This window comes from Diadema antillarum, unplaced genomic scaffold (assembly GCF_040938485.1).
Source record: "Diadema antillarum isolate AM-2024a unplaced genomic scaffold, OU_Dant_1.0 scf00000029, whole genome shotgun sequence".
Taxonomy (NCBI): domain Eukaryota; kingdom Metazoa; phylum Echinodermata; class Echinoidea; order Diadematoida; family Diadematidae; genus Diadema; species Diadema antillarum.
The window spans coordinates 8389911-8409217 of NW_027270918.1; the positions used below are offsets into that span (position 1 = coordinate 8389911).

The 19307-nt window shown below is 39.0% G+C and overlaps 1 protein-coding gene across 1 annotated transcript; it reads right to left on the minus strand.

Annotated features, from left to right (window-relative positions):
* Window positions 1-249: 249 nt before the first annotated feature.
* On the minus strand, window positions 250-17024 carry LOC139738777 (acyl-CoA (8-3)-desaturase-like). Its single transcript, XM_071649418.1, has 12 exons — window positions 16903-17024; window positions 15253-15465; window positions 8527-8667; window positions 7160-7408; window positions 6440-6499; window positions 6022-6148; window positions 5252-5328; window positions 3855-3952; window positions 3016-3115; window positions 2617-2696; window positions 2131-2256; window positions 250-407 (listed from the first exon to the last, which is right to left on the minus strand). The coding sequence occupies exons 2-12, from the start codon at window positions 15457-15459 to the stop codon at window positions 335-337; spliced, it is 1338 nt and encodes a 445-aa protein (XP_071505519.1). The 5' UTR covers window positions 15460-15465; window positions 16903-17024; the 3' UTR covers window positions 250-334.
* Window positions 17025-19307: the final 2283 nt, after the last annotated feature.

Consider the following 19307-nt stretch of genomic DNA (forward strand, 5'->3'; position numbering starts at 1 on the left):
TTGTAAGTCCACTCAACGAGAAAACAGTAGGTCGTGTGAAAACTAGAGGAATATCGATTGTGATATCTCTTGCATAGGTGAAATATGGGGGCGCCCTTCACGGCATTAAGCGTGCCACACTTAATTACAAAAAAAAAAGTGATGACACACGCAAATTCTCTCTAAAACTTGAAGGTAGTTTTCAAACATAGCGTGACGTTTTCAACACTGAAATCGTTCAAATTTTCATTTACATAATGGTTTGGCACATGTGGATCAAAGTAAAAATGTGCGTGAAAAGTTCCAATCATCCTATTATCTGAGAGGGAGAATAAAAACGACAGTCTGTGCTACATCAGTGGATGTCACCGCTAGCGTCCATAGCATGGTACAAGTCATACCAGAGGTTCCCCGACTTTTTCAGCGACCTGTGGGCCGAAATGCAAAGGGATATATAGACATCAATGAACATACAACCAGAAATGATAACTCAATGACTAAATAGTGATGTGCAAAGACGGAGGAGACAGAGTGTGGGAAGGTGAAACTGTAAGGAGTTGATTTAAATATAATTTAAATACCCTCCAGTCTGGGAGGAAGTGAATTTGAATATGAATTTAGTCGGGTTGACGGCATCCCACATGTAGGTGTTTGACAGCTTTTGTTCCTCAGCATAGTCATGATATTTAAGTTTGCAGCAGCCAGCGTATGTATAGGCAGGCTCACAAGAAGTGAAGCTGCCACACCCTGTCTTGCCACCAGACAGACCAGACGCTGCAGAGCCTTGTCTAGCAGTGATGCCACAACTGGCACTGGGGGTGTCTAAGGCCCATTTACGGCTGTTAAGGGTATAGTGGAGCTTCATCAACATGGATAAAGTCTTGAAGCTCGCACAATCACCGGGTCGAGACTCCACAGGTGTCTCCTGTTCAGCCGCTGCCTGACCCGCTTGCCCGGATTTCCCTCGCCGAGTTCGAGACACACCCCCTCCACAATAACACCGGTTACACGGGGCTGGATCCGTCGCCTTCGCTGAACCGCGGTCGACCGGTCGAAGGACGTCGTTGTCGCCCCGACACATTCCTCAAGCGCTCCGCGTTCGCCGTCTCCAAGGACACGAGGTTGTCGTCACATATATGGAGAACGCCGACTCGAGAAGCAAAGTCAGTATGATAACATTCCCCATTAACTATTGATAAACCGGAACCACAAGTTTGGACTGAACCGAACTGAACGCTGAACCGACATTATATGGACAGGGATATGATTTGTTGTGGCAAGCCACATGCCCACGCCGTCTCATAATCATGTCAATATTGTGAGAAGTGTTATGTTACTTGGTTACCCCTTAGTTTATAAGTCGAAAGATTAATATTGAGAGTTATTAGTCCTGGAGTTAGAAGGTTGTTAGTATTTGACGCATGGGATCTATAACAGTCATTTAATCCATGAGATATGTTTAAGCTCTGAGCTCCGAAGATTATCATATTGTACGACCGGATGTATGATTTGAAGACGTGATTACACCTTAATGAATGCACACATAATTTTAACGGTACCCCATCTCTTCATATATTTCATTTAGGGTGATCAAACTGCCTCATCTAGATCAATAAGCTAGTTCACGTGTTAACACACTGTGACAGAAACACAGTCACCCGTTTCGAGTTTTGGGAGTTGTTTTTTTTTTTTTTTGTCTCCTCTCACAGATAAGGCAGAGTATAATAAGCGATCTGTCTCATCATGATCACTAGCTGTGTTACATAATACTTTTATATGTAATAGAAGCAAAAATGGTAATCATTTGGAAAGCCCTTTTTGCCCCATTTTCTAAGACTGAAAAAAATCTTACCCTACTGCAAGTGTCCTATATCTATTATAGGCATGAATAGGAGTAAAGTCCGTTTTCACAAAAGTCATTAAAATAAAGAGGAACTTCCAGATATTACATGAGCAAGAATTTTTCTCAATTCGTTGGGTTCTTTTGGACCACGAGTGTCTTCGTAAAAAACAGGAGAGCGCGTTCTTGTTTTCATCTCTCTTTCAAGAATATCATTTCTACCATTCTACCACCAGTAATGCTTTGCCATTCTGTTTTCTTTATAAAATGTTTTGAGCACGTTTCCTCAGGTGAGAAGGTGTTTTACTTACCTTAGAATGTCTGCTAAAGCCGTCCAGAATGGTTTCTTGATGTATGGAATGCAATGCTTCTTGCACAAAGACTCGACGTGAGGTTGAATTTTGTGAAGATTGTGTCTCGGCATAGTGGGAAATAAGCTGGAATGAACAGCGTATAGAGAAATACGATCTTCCGTTTATTTTGATTAGTAGAGGAAAATGAGTCTTCAGAGGAGTAATTGATTGGTCAAAACGACCAGGTTAAGTTAACATGTTACTTACACTCAATCCTACCTTCTTCGCTAGCCACCTATTTAAGTGGCAGATTTTAAACTTCTGCTATTCTGTAATCGCATCTACTAACAGAATATTATAGACGAGTGTGCTCTTAATGAAATGAATTAATATAATACGTAACAGGCAGTAATAAAAAATGGAGAGATAAAGATACAGAAACAAAGATAGGGACAAGAACAAGGACAGGGACGTGTGCTTAAGGTTCTGAAAGATAATACTTACTGATGCTCAACTTGGTAGTTAAGATGCCCAGTAAACCAATCGATGAATAGGGATGAGTTCAAATTGCACGTTGCGTGCATCTACAGAGAAGAAAATAACAAACGAAACAGTAGCACGGTAAAAAGAAAGATGAATACATTGTGTACATGAGTCACCGCTTGAATATTCACGGGGTCCTAAAATCGAGAAACAATTCTAAAGGGTTCGTTGTAAATCTTTGAAATCTTCGAAAGGACAAAAGGACCCAAAGTCAACAATTGTCAACTACTGTAGAAAGAATCTACAGCTTTCAACGGCATATTTTTTTTATAGTTTTTTCCATCTTATTCTCTGTCCTTTATCAAGAGGATGGGAGGGGCTACATTCGTGAAGACATCCAGTGGGGAGTTCTTGGCTCACCTGAAGGCGGACCCAGTGCCTGCTGTCATCGTCGTGTTCGACAGCCATCGGAATGTGATTCGCTTGACTCACCCATACGAACCATGTGCTCTGAATTACTCTGGGAAAGAAAAAAAACAGGAACAATAAATACTAGTAGTTCGTAAGTCAGTTCTCTGCACCCGCGCGTAGACAAGATCATGTAGGAACCATATATAGACTGAGTCTACCACATCATTCAGCCCATCCTTTTGAAAATTGTTGATTTCAGCAGAGGTCAGTCATGAATAAACTACTGTTAAGATTTTTTTTTTTTCGGCATGAAGATCATGGTCGTGATCACGGTTGATTCCCCTAGACTTCATTAGACATCAATTTCAAACATGTAAAGCAATAATTGAATGAGAGGAGGTATTAATCTGTAGATTCTGAGTTAGAGATGCATTCCTACTTCATGGAAACTTTACTAAAAAAGACTGAAAAAGACAATAGAAACCAAATTGTCAGCATACGTGGTGTTGATATGAAGTCCTTGTGAGGTAAATCATGAACCTTTCTAGTTTCATAAAAACAAGATTTGGTGGAGAAAAACAAACAAACAAAAGAACATATAATGATACTAAAAACTTTCATCTGCTGGGGATGACGATAAATTTAAATGTTTGAGCTTCAACCAACCTTTAATTGTAGAGGGCAAGCTTCGGCAGCAAGACAACACTTCACTGCATAAGGCTTGAGAAAGTCCTCAAGAGTAGGACGAAAGCTTTCCCTCTACAATCAAAGGTTGGTTGAAGCTCAAACATCTAGATTTAAAGAACATATGTAATTGATCAGCATGGTATCCAAATGACATCACCTACCTAGAAAGTTCGAGGAGGAGAAATGAGCCAATGAATCCCAGATAAGGGTTGTACAAGTAGAACAGGCGAACAAAGAACAAAACCATAAACGTCAATTCCTGCATGTGGTAGGGAAAACATGGAAACATTAACATTTTGCTCTTTATTAGCTTTAAACTATTACAGCGGATAACGATCGAATAAAGAACACTCACACAGACTCATAGCATTCCCCCTCATAGGTTGTTGTGAATTCTCGCAGTGAGTGGCAAATCCAACGAATTTGATTAACTTGATAGTACGGTAAAAATTCAGTTCGTGTACATAGTGTACAGTAGTATCATCATAACATTAGTAAAAATTTGCGGTGTGGGTTATGTCCACTGATGATCATCATACAAAGCATGGTGCCCAGGACAATACCGATGATTATTACAGTAGTAACTGTGATTACAATAGTAGCAGCAGTAACGGTACCTAGTAGAGATGACAATAACAATGATAGCAATGATGACAGTAATGATGGCATCGTCTTTAAATGATTGCACGTATTAGTTTCATCACCCAGCATGGTATCCCTTTTCATACTTGAGTCAAGAGAGACAAAGTTGCTAAAAAAAACCCCTGACAACCTCACACAGTAGGCAGAAAACGAACCAAGGCATCTCTTGAATTTTTTTTTAACAGTTCGTTATTCCGAAGGCTCGTAATTCCGTAGGATCTTTATTCCGAAGGTTCGATACTCCGAAGATTCGTTATCCCGAAGGTTCGTTAATCCGAAAATGAAATAAGGTTTGTTTATCCGAAGGTTCATTAATTCGAAAATGAAACAAGGTTCGTTATTCCGAAAATTCGTTACGGACCCTATTTCATTTTCGGATCAACGAACCTTCGGAATAACGAACGCTATTTTATTTTCGGACTTACGAACCTTCGGAATAGCGAACCCTATTTCATTTTCGGACTAACGAACCTTCGGAATAACGCCACAAATGTTCGGATTAATGAACCCTTTTTCATTTTCGGATTAACGAACCTCTAGGTATATGGAATTTGTGTGTTTCAGATTAACGAACCTTCGGAATAACGAACAGTACCCCTCTCGAATAAGAGTCTCGCACACCCTCCACTATACTGCGTCATTCTGTTCCGTCCCACCGTGGTATATCGCGCGCCGTGGGCAAAACGCGTCTTGTTCGCTCGGAAATTATTGTAATCTTACAATTTCGACAAGTTACCCTACTACTGGGGACTATTTCATGAAACTTTTTGTCAGTGATTTACACTGACAACTGTTAAAAGCTACTGAAATGCTTGCGTCTGATTGGCTGATAGCAAATTTGTCGGTGAAAACCTCCGACGAACTCGTTGATGAAACGCCCCCCAGAAATGAAAATGTTATTTGAGAAACCTCTTACCAGCCATTCCTTCCGTTTAATGACGTACCGGAAAAACTCGAACGTGTAGTAGAGCGGGATCAGGAATAGCGGCAAAACTGCGAAAGGTAAGACATTATAAGGATAAAGTCAAGTATTGAGTACTAGTAGATGACCAAGAATATTGAGAAAGCAGAGACACTTCTACCGTTTACTAACCTGTTGGAGATCATTCCATCCTCTCTGTAGTGCGATGCTTTCAAAGGGAAACGGACACAGGATTCAAGAGGGCGCTATTGCATCTAGGCCCACGCTCATGAGTCCTAATTCGTTGTTGCTCCTGGCTTATTCTGCCTGCTGCACACGGATCCTTCAAAGACAAAGTTTGCTTGCTGACGGAAACTTGCGCGTAAACGTGATCTACTGTTATTGACAGGTTGCTAGCTTTACATCGCCGATCATCATAATGAAAATGGCGGTAATCGTCACGCCATCCAACAATGCCCTCTTGAATCCCAGGTTCGTGAGCCTTTATGAATCTATTTCAAAAATTTCATGAAAATCAAACCGTGAAAAACGCAGAGCGTGATAACGGCTCATGCTAGCAGGTGTACAATGCATGTACTTCATTATGGTTTAAGTTTACATTCCATTGCGCATGTGAGATAAGAAACATAATAGTTATAATATTATACCATAATATGCAAAGAGCTAAGCGTAACCACTGTGGTTACACAAAGTATATAATACATTAGCACAGTCAGGTGAGACTGTAAGGCTCACAAAGTGTGGAGTTGATGGTACTGACTCACGGAAAGGGAAATACTTGTGTTGGTGTTGGTAAGGCATGAATCCTTTTTTTGACTCCGCCACTTCCCTGGGGATCGTCTCCCCCAGCAAGAAGAATATCTCCATCTTGACATCAGGGTCCTTGTTGATCTACGAAGAAAGCAGTGACCACGATACCAGGAACAATAATAATCAGTGCCCACCGTTATCATCATCATTATCATCATCATGACAATCATTGTCATCATAATTCCTATCACTTTGTCAGCCTTAATTTTTAGTCTATTTCACATCTCCTGTAGAATACAACACTTCAAGTAACTCCTTCACACACACCTAACATGCTGGACCTTCGAGAGATAACATTTCTTGGCACAATCTCAGTATAAAGAATGAAGAGTTGTTCGTGACATTCTCCGAGAGGAAAAGAAGGACACTTACCACGTTGGGCTTTGCGTGGTGCTGGTAATGGCGGTATTTCCACCATGATGCAGGAGCGCCCTGTATGTGAGCGTAATGCGAGGTAAGTAAAAAAGATAATTTCAAGGTAACTGAGTAAAGAAAAATAGTCCTCGAAGAGCTAATGGTAAAATTAAAAACCAAAGTGATTTGCCAATTTTACTTGAAAGTGAAATTATAAAAACAATTCACCCACAACTGTTACTGTAAATTCTGCAAGCACAAAAATTATCTTATTATACGGACAAAGAATATCCCGATAATTGTGGGAATTTAGGGCGAAATTTATGATAATATACCTGCTTCCAAAGTCCCGTTGGCTTTACTGCTTCACAGTGGGTTAGAGTTTCACACATTCACATTATACCATGCACCAAGATATATACAAGTATGGTTTGATCAATTCTAAGGCATATTACCCGCAGAAGAAACATACGATAAGTCTGAAATGGTAGTTATCTTCTTGAGATCCTAAGACCAATACAAAATGAAATGCATCTCTTCCTAAACGATTTGTTTTGAAGTTTTCGATTTTGATTTGCATTTGAATTTGATTTGCATTTAATTGCTGAAACTGCGCCGGTTGTTCGAGAACCCTCTGTTATCATCCAAATTATAAGTCTGTTATTGACTTGTTCTTCATATCCAGTGAAATGGTATTTGCATGCAAATGGGTAACGAAATCATTTGGATGCTGCTAACCTGGATTCCGTTGAAAACAAGAATCTGTACGATATGGTTTAGCTTGCTGGATTTGAAGACGGACAGGTGGCCGAAGTCGTGGTTGAGCCACGCCCCCTGTGTCTGGCTTGTCCCCATGAACAGCGCCGCCAAGATAAACGTGAAGAAGTTGGCGCCAAAATAGCGGATGGACGCATACGCCATGATTTCTAACGCAATGATGTGGAGGAGTTGGAAAGCGTAGAACCAGAAGCTGGGCTTGTACAGACCCTTGATATTGATGAAGAACAACAAAGTACGTGTGTCACTATTACATATTGTTGATGCTCTTTATTGTGATTGAAAAAATTATCTTTCCATTGACATTTAATTTCGTAACACCTTTGCAAAACATTCAATGTCATATTGGTGGGCATGTACATCAATTCCATGTGTAATTTTATGAAAAAAAAAACCCGCAGGTGGCCTCAGAACTGGCAATGATACATTAAGGAGAGAAACTAGAAGGCCCTTTTGTTATTTGTTCTTGATATTTCTCGTAGACCGTTTAATTAATGACTACCGTCCATATATAGTAACTTGTAAGCTTTATTGTAAGCCGGTACTGTTTACAATATGCTTATATAATATCTGCATCACAATATACCACGTATTAAATGCTGTAACTGTACAGAAACTAATTTTGCATAATGTTACTGGCAAATTGCTTTTCGAGTGAACCACGTCTTACAAGATCCGCTTTTCAGTAGATAACTATTGCTATGTTATACTGTTTGTCACCAATGAAAAGTATACAATTATGTTTCTCATTATGTAATCATTCGTTTAAATTGTTAAACAATATGAACTGTCAAATGTATACTTTGTATCATGTTTTACTTTTGTTGGATGGAAATAAAATATAATTGAATTGAAAAACAAAAACAACAACCCTAAAATGAACAGTGGCTAAGGCAATGCTCATGCGAAAACTTATTGTTGTGCCCTTTAACACCGAGGTCACAATGCACCGATTCGTGCACAAATCGTACATTATAAACTGGCAATGATCAAACGATTACGTAATACCAGAGATATAGAGACCTCTAATGGCAAAATAAGGTTTCTTAGTTCCCAGGCGTTTTTTTTTTAAATGCGCGTGTGTGTGTGTGTGTGTGTGTGTGTATGTGTGTATGTGTTTGTTTGTTTTTTCTTACTTAAGTAGCCATTACAACTATTATTCTACTTTTTCCCCATGTTAGCCTTTAAAGAAAATAATGTCATTGTTATCCTTTGCTATCATTTGACTTTGCTCAAAATATCGTTACAATAATCCAGGTTTTCTTCTTTTGGCAAAAGTTGCCATGGAGACGTATATACGTATGAATAGATGTATCTCATCTATTAACCATTCTCTTTGAGAGTTCCCGAAGTTCCGTGAAATCCTCTGCCAGCTGGGACGGCTCGTAGACATCCAGGCGTCCGATACGATACATCTTGAGGTACTTATTGACAAGACGACGATCGCGATGAAAGGCCCCGAAAGCGTCCTACGAGAAAAAGACCACATTGCAACATACGTACACTGTCATATACAGATTGTAAAGAGACATATTATTTGATTTTACCATAGATAAAGATTGTGATGCCATATCTCGAGCCTTAGTGTATAGGCACATGCAATGTTATAACGTTGTGCACTTGCTTACACGTATAACACACATACAGTCACACACACACGCACACACACACATGAAACCCAACATCGTGCTGTGTATGAGATATTTCATGTACGTATTTGTAGTTATTTTATTGTACAATCCCAATTATGCTTTATCACCTGCTTATAGGCCTACAAAATTATTTTTACTACTATGTGATCATATTGCATTATTTTGGATACGGAAAATACACTGAAATGAAATGAAATGAAATGAAATGAAATTGGAATAACAACATTGCTATCTCTCACGCCTCCTCGATATTCATTATGCTCACTGTTCATCAGCACACCTACTCATTGTTTTCCTTTTTTTTCTTTCTTCTCTTCAGATACAGATCATTCTATCTATAAATGATTATCATAGCCATTTTATATTAGAGTACACCTTCTTACTTTCTAATGTGCAATGTCATGCTTTTTCATTTCATTGCTTAACCAATATAACGTAAAAAGCCGGTGAAATTAAGATACAAGCCTCAAGAACAGTAACAAACATAATTACATAAAGGAATACAATGTAATTTAATATTCACGTTGCAAAATGACCTCTGTACTATAAGAATAACGCAAGCAATCTTTATATATACTTTTAAACCAGGGCTTTAATAGGACTGCTGGAATTGACAATATGACTTAAAGACCGCAATTCTCCCTATAGTCTAGCAGCCAGAAAGGGTCCCCGTGCACCCCCCCTAAAACAAAATTCTACGATGTGTCCGAAGATCGTCAGAACCTGTATTTTCCGAATCCGGTTGTCGCCAGCGGAAAAAAAGGTTGCGCGCGCGTCTAATTTGCATATTTCTAAGATGGCCGCCGCCCGTTGGTAGGAGACGGATTATTTTTGAATAACTTTAGTTAGGAATATTAAATTGCCATAAAAATGGTATCATTTTGAAGAGAATTAAATTTCCTACATGTTGATACCCTATTTGATTGGATAAATAGTTGTTGTCATGAGATATTAAGGAAGGAATTGTGTTTTTTAACATTTTTCCCGAAAAATACGGAATTCGGTAATAATGTTCTTTTCCATACATTTAATATGCGTTTATAAATAACATTTGAATTTTCCTAAAATTATCCCCCAAACATAACTATCATCATGTGAACACGGCTTTTCAACACACTAATTCCTTTCAAAGTTACACGACATCAAAGGGGATATGGTTCAATAGGTTTTACAGCAATATTTAAGGGTTATAATGTCTCCGCGCGCAATTACGTATGTTCTGTTTATGGGGTTTGTTGATGATCACTGCTATCTCTTGATCAAATCTCATTAGGGGGGGTGCACGGGGACCCTTTCTGGCTGCTAGACTACTATCGCACATAGCCGATATCAGGCGCTATCACCTAGCGATACCGATATCTGATCGATCGATTTTTGGGACGTACATACTTCCGGTTTTGCGGTTCTGGAAAATCGTACCAAAGATTCTACGTAGTGTAGGATCTTTGATCGTCCATTCCTTTCTGGAAATGTCTCGAACAAAATAAACGCGAGTTTCACTTCAGATCGAAGTGGTCTTTCCTGCGAAGCATATTTTCCACGCTCTCCGCTGAACTTTGTCTTTTAAAAACTTCACCCACGTCACGTCCTTCATCTATGGATATTTTCCATAATTTCGTCGTTTGGCATCATCGCCCCAGCATTGGGCCGCTTCGCAGAAGAATCCCATTTATCAAATGTAAAGTTACAGATTAGGAAATAACTCTATTATTCTCGAGATTATAAAGCAGAATTTGATACGATCTATGAATACTATACTAGTATATAGCTAGTACTTCGGCGTTCAATGTGCATACATTGGCACATCGGCGTACATTGGCACATCGGCGTACATTTACACATCGCGCGTTCATGACCGGAAGTTTATATCCCAAGAATTAAAGGTTAAAAAAAATTAGAGCGCCACACGCGTTCAGATTCGGAGAGCCATATGCGATATGGGGAATTTCAATAGGAAAGAGAACACTAGAAAGGGAATCGACGAACACATAAAGAGCATAATCATAGAAACGAGCTATGCGGCAAAAGCAGCCAGCCATCGATCTAACAAATTGCTATCGCTTCAAAACAAGACATTGTCGCGACCACATTCTCCGTCGGATTATGTTATTTACATACTCCTAGCATTGATAATCATGTATGACTTTTGTCTGGCGTGGCGCACTTTAGAACAATCAACCTTGAGATAAGTGAGATAGTGTCAAGCACTGACGTGATGTTACTGATTTAATAGTGATTTCCGATTTATCCGGTGTTGTATATAGGCGTCGCATGGAGCTGAAGAGATGGGTCGCTGTCTAACGAGTTCGGAAGATCTGCTCATCCACAACTCCTGTTACTGGTTAAAATTGAAAGTGAAAGGACCTAACTATTTATATAGCTGCTCTCAATGCAGATGGTTTCGGGACACAATGATCTTCAGACTGATGCAGGCGTTGTACTGTCCCAAAATCGAGCCAATATGGACACACGTCCCCGATTACGGAAATGCTCAGAAATCCTGCCCTGATCGTGAAAACATTAGATCATCCACCACATTCGTATGACCGCCGGTGGAGTTTCAAAGATTTCTCTCTAGAAGAAACTCTTGAGAGATGGCAAAATCTTCTTGTATTTCTTGTATAAGCCATTACGTATCCTTAGTTTGTCCTTCGGGCAAACTTCTTGATTCATACTTCATGTCGCCTTCTGGCGTGATTCGGGTGCCATCATGTGACTTTCAAATCTGTTGGCATCGTGATATTCGCTTCGGTTGTTGGTTGTCTTTCGACCAATTTCGGGGTCAACTTAGCAAGAAATTGAAAATTCCGTAATCGTATTGCCATCTTGTGTCAATATCGGGACAGTGTGACGCCACCCCACGATGGCAGACACGAATAGAGGGGATGGAATGAGAAGTAGATAATTTTCAAAGTTTCCATATAGCAACCATGTGTTACTACTTTTTCCTGCACGACAACTGCATTTTTAGCTCAAGAGATCTATTTCGTAAACAACACTTTGCAATTTACTGCAACTTTTACAGCAATTGAAATTGCCACGGCAACAACTAAAACGCTCACGTTGATTTATTGTTGCCACTTTGGCACTTCATGATGTTTGTAATTATTGTAGGTTAAAGTTATTGCAGAGTCTTTCATGAAACAGGCACCTTCCTTACTGGTATAATGGATGGCTTCATAAGTCTGTACTAGATGTGTGTGCTGGGCACGCTATAGATATTGACTTTACTATAGCAGAGGGCTGACCAATCAACTCTAACTGTCGTCTCTCTCTAAATAATATCTGCTATTCCAATGCTCAATATCAAGGATGCAAGTACAAACACGCCATGGGGGTGGTCTTGAACAAATGAATTTTCATCCCAGTCCACCAGTCCTGATCCAGGCACCAAGCGAATTGAAATGACCAAAGAAGTGACCAGAATAAAAAGCTGTTGTGACTTTTCACGGTCAATGAATGTTAGCTATGTTGGGTCAAATATTCGACAAAAGGTTTTTCGTGCCGCCATTATGACGGAGGACAATGTGTGATGGCTATAAATAATAAAAGGTTTGATTTTATTGTGGACACAGTTCCCTGGGAGATAGATTTTCGAATCAAGGGGTCAATTTTCTTTCATTATTACCCGGCCTTATTGAAATCATTTCGCTCAGATAAAGTACCAGGTGATCTCCTACAATGATTTCTCTTAAAAGAGATATCTTCTTTCTGATAGTTTTCAGGGGCGGATCCAGGAATTCCGTAAAGAGGGGGCGCGTTTACAAAATTAAAGGGGGGCGCACGCACCCCTCCCCCATTTTTTTCTATTTATTTCTTTTGTTTCAACAAAAAATAAAGGGGGGGGGGGGGGCGTGCGCCGGTTGCGGTCCTCCCTGGATCCGCCGCTGGTTTTGATGTTGGTATTCATTAAACTTTGAATTTTGCCTTTCTTTAAAAACTCTTAGAAGCATCTATACATACCTTGTTGCTTGATTTCACTCCGTATATTAAAATCAAGTTAGACGCAGAGTAACGATGAATTTATTTTACTGTTCACTTGCCCTGGTGCTTTAATTTTTGGCCATACCTATAGCCAAGCGCAATTTTGCCAAAGTTATTGTTAGTTAAGCAGCTAAAGAGAATTCTGAACCTCGTGGCTCTTGAGATAGACGAGGAGCGACGAGAGCAAATTTGTGTGCGAGAATGATAGAGAGAGGGGGGGGGGGTGGAGAGAGAGGGAGAACGCACGAATGAGAGAATGCGTGTATGCTCATATAAATCACCCATAATTGTGCTAATTATTACGTAAGAAACACCGGATGAAATAGAAGAGGGGAGTCCAGAGTTCATATTGCCGAAAAATGATATTGCAATGTAACATTTTCTCATGTTTCACGATGTTTCCTTGGATGAATCGATGAACTCTGACAATGTAATGAATGACTGAACATTCTGAATTAATGGAGTATGAAGATAAATCCACTCAGAGGTATCTGAGCCTCTCCGTAAATAGTGTGTCTGATTATTTACAACGAAGTGAGCGTTGTGGTAAATAGTGATTGATGTGTAGCTGTAAGACTATTTGATATCAAACAATAATGGAGAGACAATTAGAATATCTTTCACGTCATTCACAATACATCATGGATTTCGACAAAATCGTCACCATTCTAATCACTAATTTCAATTTTTGGACTATAAGACTAAAGATGATTAACGTTTTCCTCCTAAAATTATATTTTGTGTAATGATCATTAGCTGTTTTGAATGTTAAACAGGAAATGCAATCGTCTGATTGATTCAAATAAATAGGGAAACTAACCGGAAATATAATGAATGAAAATGAGCAAAGAAAATGGGATTCCATCGGCTTGGAACCCATTTTTTTTTTTTTTTTTTTTTTTGGGGGGGGGGGGGGGGGGAGGGCTCATTTTAATTCCTATTTTGATTGCTTACATACACACCACATATTACTTGCACATTACAAACACACACTTACACACACATAAATATGCATATATGTATATAATATTTATGTTATATATATATATATATATATATATATATATAAATATACATATATAATATAACATTATACATATATATATATATATACATATATATATATATATATATATATATATATATATATATATATGATTATATACAATATGTCCCCCAAAAAAATTACAATCCACTTTTCGCATTGATAACACCCAATATGATAAAACCGTCTAAATGCTACTTCAGGGTCTTAAAATATAACATCTTAGCTCTATTTTGCAGAAAACCCCATAGCATTCAATTTGGTCAAGCGGTCACAGAGAAATGTGGATTGTTGTAAAGCATGTCAATGGTCTGATTCTTCCAAGTTTAGCACTTGGATGCTCTTGGAAATGCAAATTAATGTGTGAACACAATAGACAGAACTTGGAGGGAAGTGATTTCTGACATGCTCTACAAAATTCCGTATTTCTCTTTGACCACTGAAGCAAATCGAATGGGGTTTTCTGTAAGATGTGGACAATGAGTTATAGTTTCATACACTGAAATTGAATTTGGATTGATGCATTCTTTTTAAAGCTATCGTTGTGGAGGGTACCGTTGTATTTTTATTTTTTATTTCTTTTTTTTGGGGGGGACATACGGTATATTAATCAAAATATGAAAGTAATACGTCGGTGTGTAATAAATAGATATCAAGAGTAAAAATTGTGGAGTCAAATAAAAACACCGCAGGAGCTAAAAAAAAAAAGAAAGAAAAGAAAAGAAAAGAAATTGGCTCCTGCGGTGTTTTATTTGACTCCTAAGTTTTTGCTCTTGATATATATATATATATATATATGTATATATATATATATGCCTAAGATACATGCAAACACAAAACATGAAGATACATAAATCAAGACCCTCGCAATAGCATTCATTCGTGGTTAAACCTTATGATTAAAAGGAAATTTATCTCAAATGAAAATATATATTTTGTGGATTCAGTGACTACAGAAACATTGGTAGTACACATCAGTGAAATTTTGGAAAATTGGATAATCTTTTCAAAAGTTTTAGTTAAATCCACATACCGTCATCGCTGGATAGGAACACTTCGGGATGTCGCATTAGGGCAACAATACATTACCAGACGGGAAGAGATGTCCACAAAACTTCATTCTTTATCAAAAGTACACATTCCTTCGACTTGTTACTGACGTGTTAAGTGTGATAATGATTATCCCTGCCTTCTGCCTATGAAAGAGGTAGGCCTAAGTCAAGTGATCTTTCATTATGCCAGAAAAATAAAGAAAAATAAATTCACTTTCTATTTCCTTTAACACGTCTTTGTACACAATATTTCACGTGTCGTATTATTTTCAATAAAACATATCCATGAAATGTACAACTTGTCCTTCAGGATTTCCTTACCGAAGCATCCTGGCCGGCATAGTGGCTGATCACTCGTCGTCCACCTGGATGTTTGTTGCTCCACTTCGTGATGTCGTAGACCTCGCCGTCGATCACCAGCCACTTGTCGTCGGGTGTCGCGTGCTGCCGTACCTCGTCCCACGTGTAAATGACGTCGCCATCTGCCGCGGTCGATGACGGGCAATTCATCCTCTCGTCTTTGCACATTTTATTCTACAGGATTTCAAAATCAAGTCGATAATTATGCAAAAAGGAAAAAGCTTGAGTTTTAACTTTCGTCGCAAACTTATTTGCTACCCACTCCCCAGTAAAGACTATTTCTGCACGGGCAGAAAACACGCAATGTGTAGGATACGTTTTTCAATAACAAGCAGGATGCCTACTGTGAGATCTGTTGACCGTACGCCAACAATAACGACGTAACCATGAAAATCACAAAGCGTGAGGCGAACTGACCACCGTAAAACCTGGGAGGTGGTTCTCTCTTCCACCTCCCTGGTAAAAACCAGTCATTTTGATTTGCTACCCACGGTCGCGCCATTCTTGTCCACTAGTACATTGTCGATCTTTTATGCAGCGTATAGAGAAATTAGTCTGCGGTCTGAGACGGTTACAGCACAGTTACAGAAATCACATTTTAATCATTGAAACAGTAAAGAACAAGAAGAAACAACATAAGAGATGAAAGTGCACAGAAGAAAAATATGACTATTCATGTCGAAAGAGACGAACGGGATAATGAGGACCTCCTACCCCCCCCCCCCCCCCCCCACAAAAAAAAATGAAAAAGACAAAGAGAAAGAACAGAGAGAAGATGACAGAGATCACAGGGAGAATTACAGGATATAATGAGAGAGGTTTAACGCCAGGAGGTGAACGATGACGCAAATACGAAACATAACAAAAGAACGAATTTATTTGTACTGGTTCGAGGATTCCGTGAGGCGCAATGATTTGAAACCGCGTTAGTCAACTCCGACGCTGATGTTGGCAACAACGAAAATTATTAGGTCTACATGGAATTCGGCAGCTGGATGCTATTTGCATGTTTGTTTGGTATTTTTTTTATTATTCAATTTCTTTTAAATGCTTCTATAGAAAATCGTTCATATACAGCTTTTCTCCATACGTACGATTTCATTTTGTGATGTCAGCGGTCAGATTCTTTAGACTCTTTGTGCTCAGCCCTCATCACCATGCTCGGCCGAGGTCAGGCAAATCGTACGATGTTTGTAACCGCGCGCATGCCGACGTGTCCGTATCACCACGCACGTCTCGCTCACGAAAACAAGGAATTTACTCGTTTTGGACAGGAAGGGTGCCAATATCTTATGAATTTAATCATTAATTTGCGCTAGAAAATAAGACAACACACAACCAAATATAGCATAGAGTCAGAAATCAAGTTAGAGTATCACATCTGTATCTGCACCTGCGTCATTGATTAAAGAAATTATGCAATTATTTGCATATATCCCTGACACCTTAACCTTGCTCACACATGTGGACGCTCGATGGGTTGTCTGATGAGACTACTGCAATCCATGTTGTTGAAGGGGTTGATCTAAATTAGACAAAAGTTGCAAAAATACGTGATCAAAACATGACATACTCTCTTTGATAGGTAGAATTTTTACTGAGTCTACTCACGTGGGAAGATTTTAGCTCTTTTCTTTGGTCGCAAATCAATCGCTGCAGACGATTCTCACCATTTCTTCTCGGTCTCAGGTAGAAGAAAGATATAAACACACAATCATCACAATCACGAACGAGGGAGCATTGTGGGTTGAATTTTTGCAGATGGAGAAGGGGGAAACAAACTCTAACAGTGGAGCAGTAGAGACCTGGACGCGAGGAAATTAGCATAACATTTGATTACCATATTCATAAAGGCTATGATTATAATCACAAAGTGCACTGCTCACGCAGTGCCTGTATGCTCGAGCTGGCTACTCGATGCGTGCGCATCTAACCCATGCGGCCAACCACCGCCGGTTTGCGGGTTCGTCGAACAGCTATGGAAAGCCAAGTGTGAAAAAGTTGAGATTCACTGGTGCAAACTCTTCGATCTATTGAAGGTGAAACATAATAGTTCTCAAATGCCCGCTGAACTGTCGATTTGTAATCGTACACATAATGCATTAAAAAAAATGTGTTAGATAATGTTGTAATAACACGATTTCAATTAGATGACGACGAAAATGTAGCATGGAGGACGTGTAGTCTAAAAGGCTCGCAGGAAGTACTATACATCAGAGCATACCCGATCATAATAGTAGAGCGAATTTATCACTTTTTAAAAAATAATCATTAGCTCGATAATCGACAAATCGGCTCACAGCAGTGTCCACCGATCTTCCGCGCTAGAGTGAATCGCATGCAGCTTGTTGGAAAATACGATTGCTTTGGCACGATTAATCATCACGTATAATGTTCGACCTACCCATATGGGGGGGGGGGGGGGGGGGGGAGGGCCTTTCACGAATATGTCGTATGCATGGGATCAAAATTAGTTTGCACTTTTTATCTTTAAAAAAAATCCAAAACGACTCATATCCTGGCAAATCGCATCAGTCAGACAAGTTTATTGCAAGCAAATTCAAAAGAGCCGAAGATGAATTTGTGAGCTCTTCTATAAGAACTATACGTCTTTAATAGCTTCAAGTGACAATGTACTATCCCAAACCCAGTAGGCGGTGTTAAAAAGTAGAAGGCCCTACTAGGACTTATGGATACGATAGTTTGTTGATGCTCTATCAGTTTCACTGACTTTTATTCTTTTTCAGAAGTGTAATGCCAAAATATAAGTCATAGTTAATTTGTTGCGTGTTCATCAGTGATTTTCATACAGTGTCATTATTATCATAATTGTCACCGAATTTCACCTCCACATTGTTTGTGACAATTAAAGCTCTCGTTCTTTATTGTTTGTGGTGAGTTCATGAAACATTGAATTTCAGACGATGAGAAGATAACATTTCCATAAAGAACGCGATTAATGCTCTCAACAAGCTCACAGTTTGTTTTTGTTTTGAAATTTTAGTTTGGGATTATGTTGTGGTATGGTCTATTTCATTCACTTTATGGGCCTATTTGCTTCTACGTCATTTATCTTTTCGCTTTATTATAAAAGTCGTGGTTGTTTTGCTGTTGTTGGGTAAATACAGCGTTCTACTGAAAACTATAGGGCCTACGTTATCACTGGATGCTCAGAAAAACATATGAAATACATGGATTTCAGATTAATCCTATGATTTGATCCGTATCTGATCGGCACATCCTTTTCTGTATTGACTGCTTACAAAGTATCGTGTATATTCCTTGTCAATGAAGTCCCTTCTATTTCCAAGTGGCTGATTTATGTGGATATAATGACAACCAAAAGATGGCAAAAATGTTTACTCCACTCATGTTCCTACACATGTCAAATGAAATGAAATGAAGTAAAATAAACAATAGAAAAATATAATTAATTAGATTAATGCCTGATCATGCCCGACTGGGATGTTCATCTGAATGATTTTGCCAAACTTGAAAACTACAAGAAATCATTCTCCAGATTCTTATAGCTTATATAATGTCGTCCTCTCACGCGCTGTAGACATAATAAATCCCGTCTTTGTGATATCATTGAAACTTATCTCTCGACTTTATTGCTGTTTTTGTTTATGGAGGGAACTATAACTCGCCGATTGCTGAAAAGACGATCAGTTGGTGTTTGTTTGATTTCGGGAGTCGTTTTTATCTCCTTTAACTTCACTTGTAATACACACAACCCCCTAAAAGATCACCTCATATGGTACGATATTTAGCGAGTAACACAACGCTGAGGCAATTGCCCTAGTTCAAGGAAACACAGCGCGACGGCAAAGTTTGTTGACCCCACACTTATTCCATTTACAACGCAATCGAGGTTTTGAGACTGCTACTTGCTCTGCTTCCATTATTCCTAAATATAGATCTACAGGATGATTTCACCAAGAACAGTGATGGAAACATAACAAGTTTCTCATCTCCTCTAAAATTGTGACGGGGCCTGATTACATAATCTGCCC

Coding starts and splice junctions, on each gene's coding strand:
- LOC139738777 (XM_071649418.1), bottom strand. CDS start 15,459: ATGTGCAAAGACGAGAGGATGAATTGCCCGTCATCGACCGCGGCAGAT. Junction 7,409..8,526: donor GGGAACTCTCAAAGAGAATG/GTTAATAGATGA, acceptor ATCAATATCAAG/GGTCTGTACAAGCCCAGCTT. Junction 2,257..2,616: donor AACTACCAAGTTGAGCATCA/GTAAGTATTATC, acceptor TGTTCATTCCAG/CTTATTTCCCACTATGCCGA.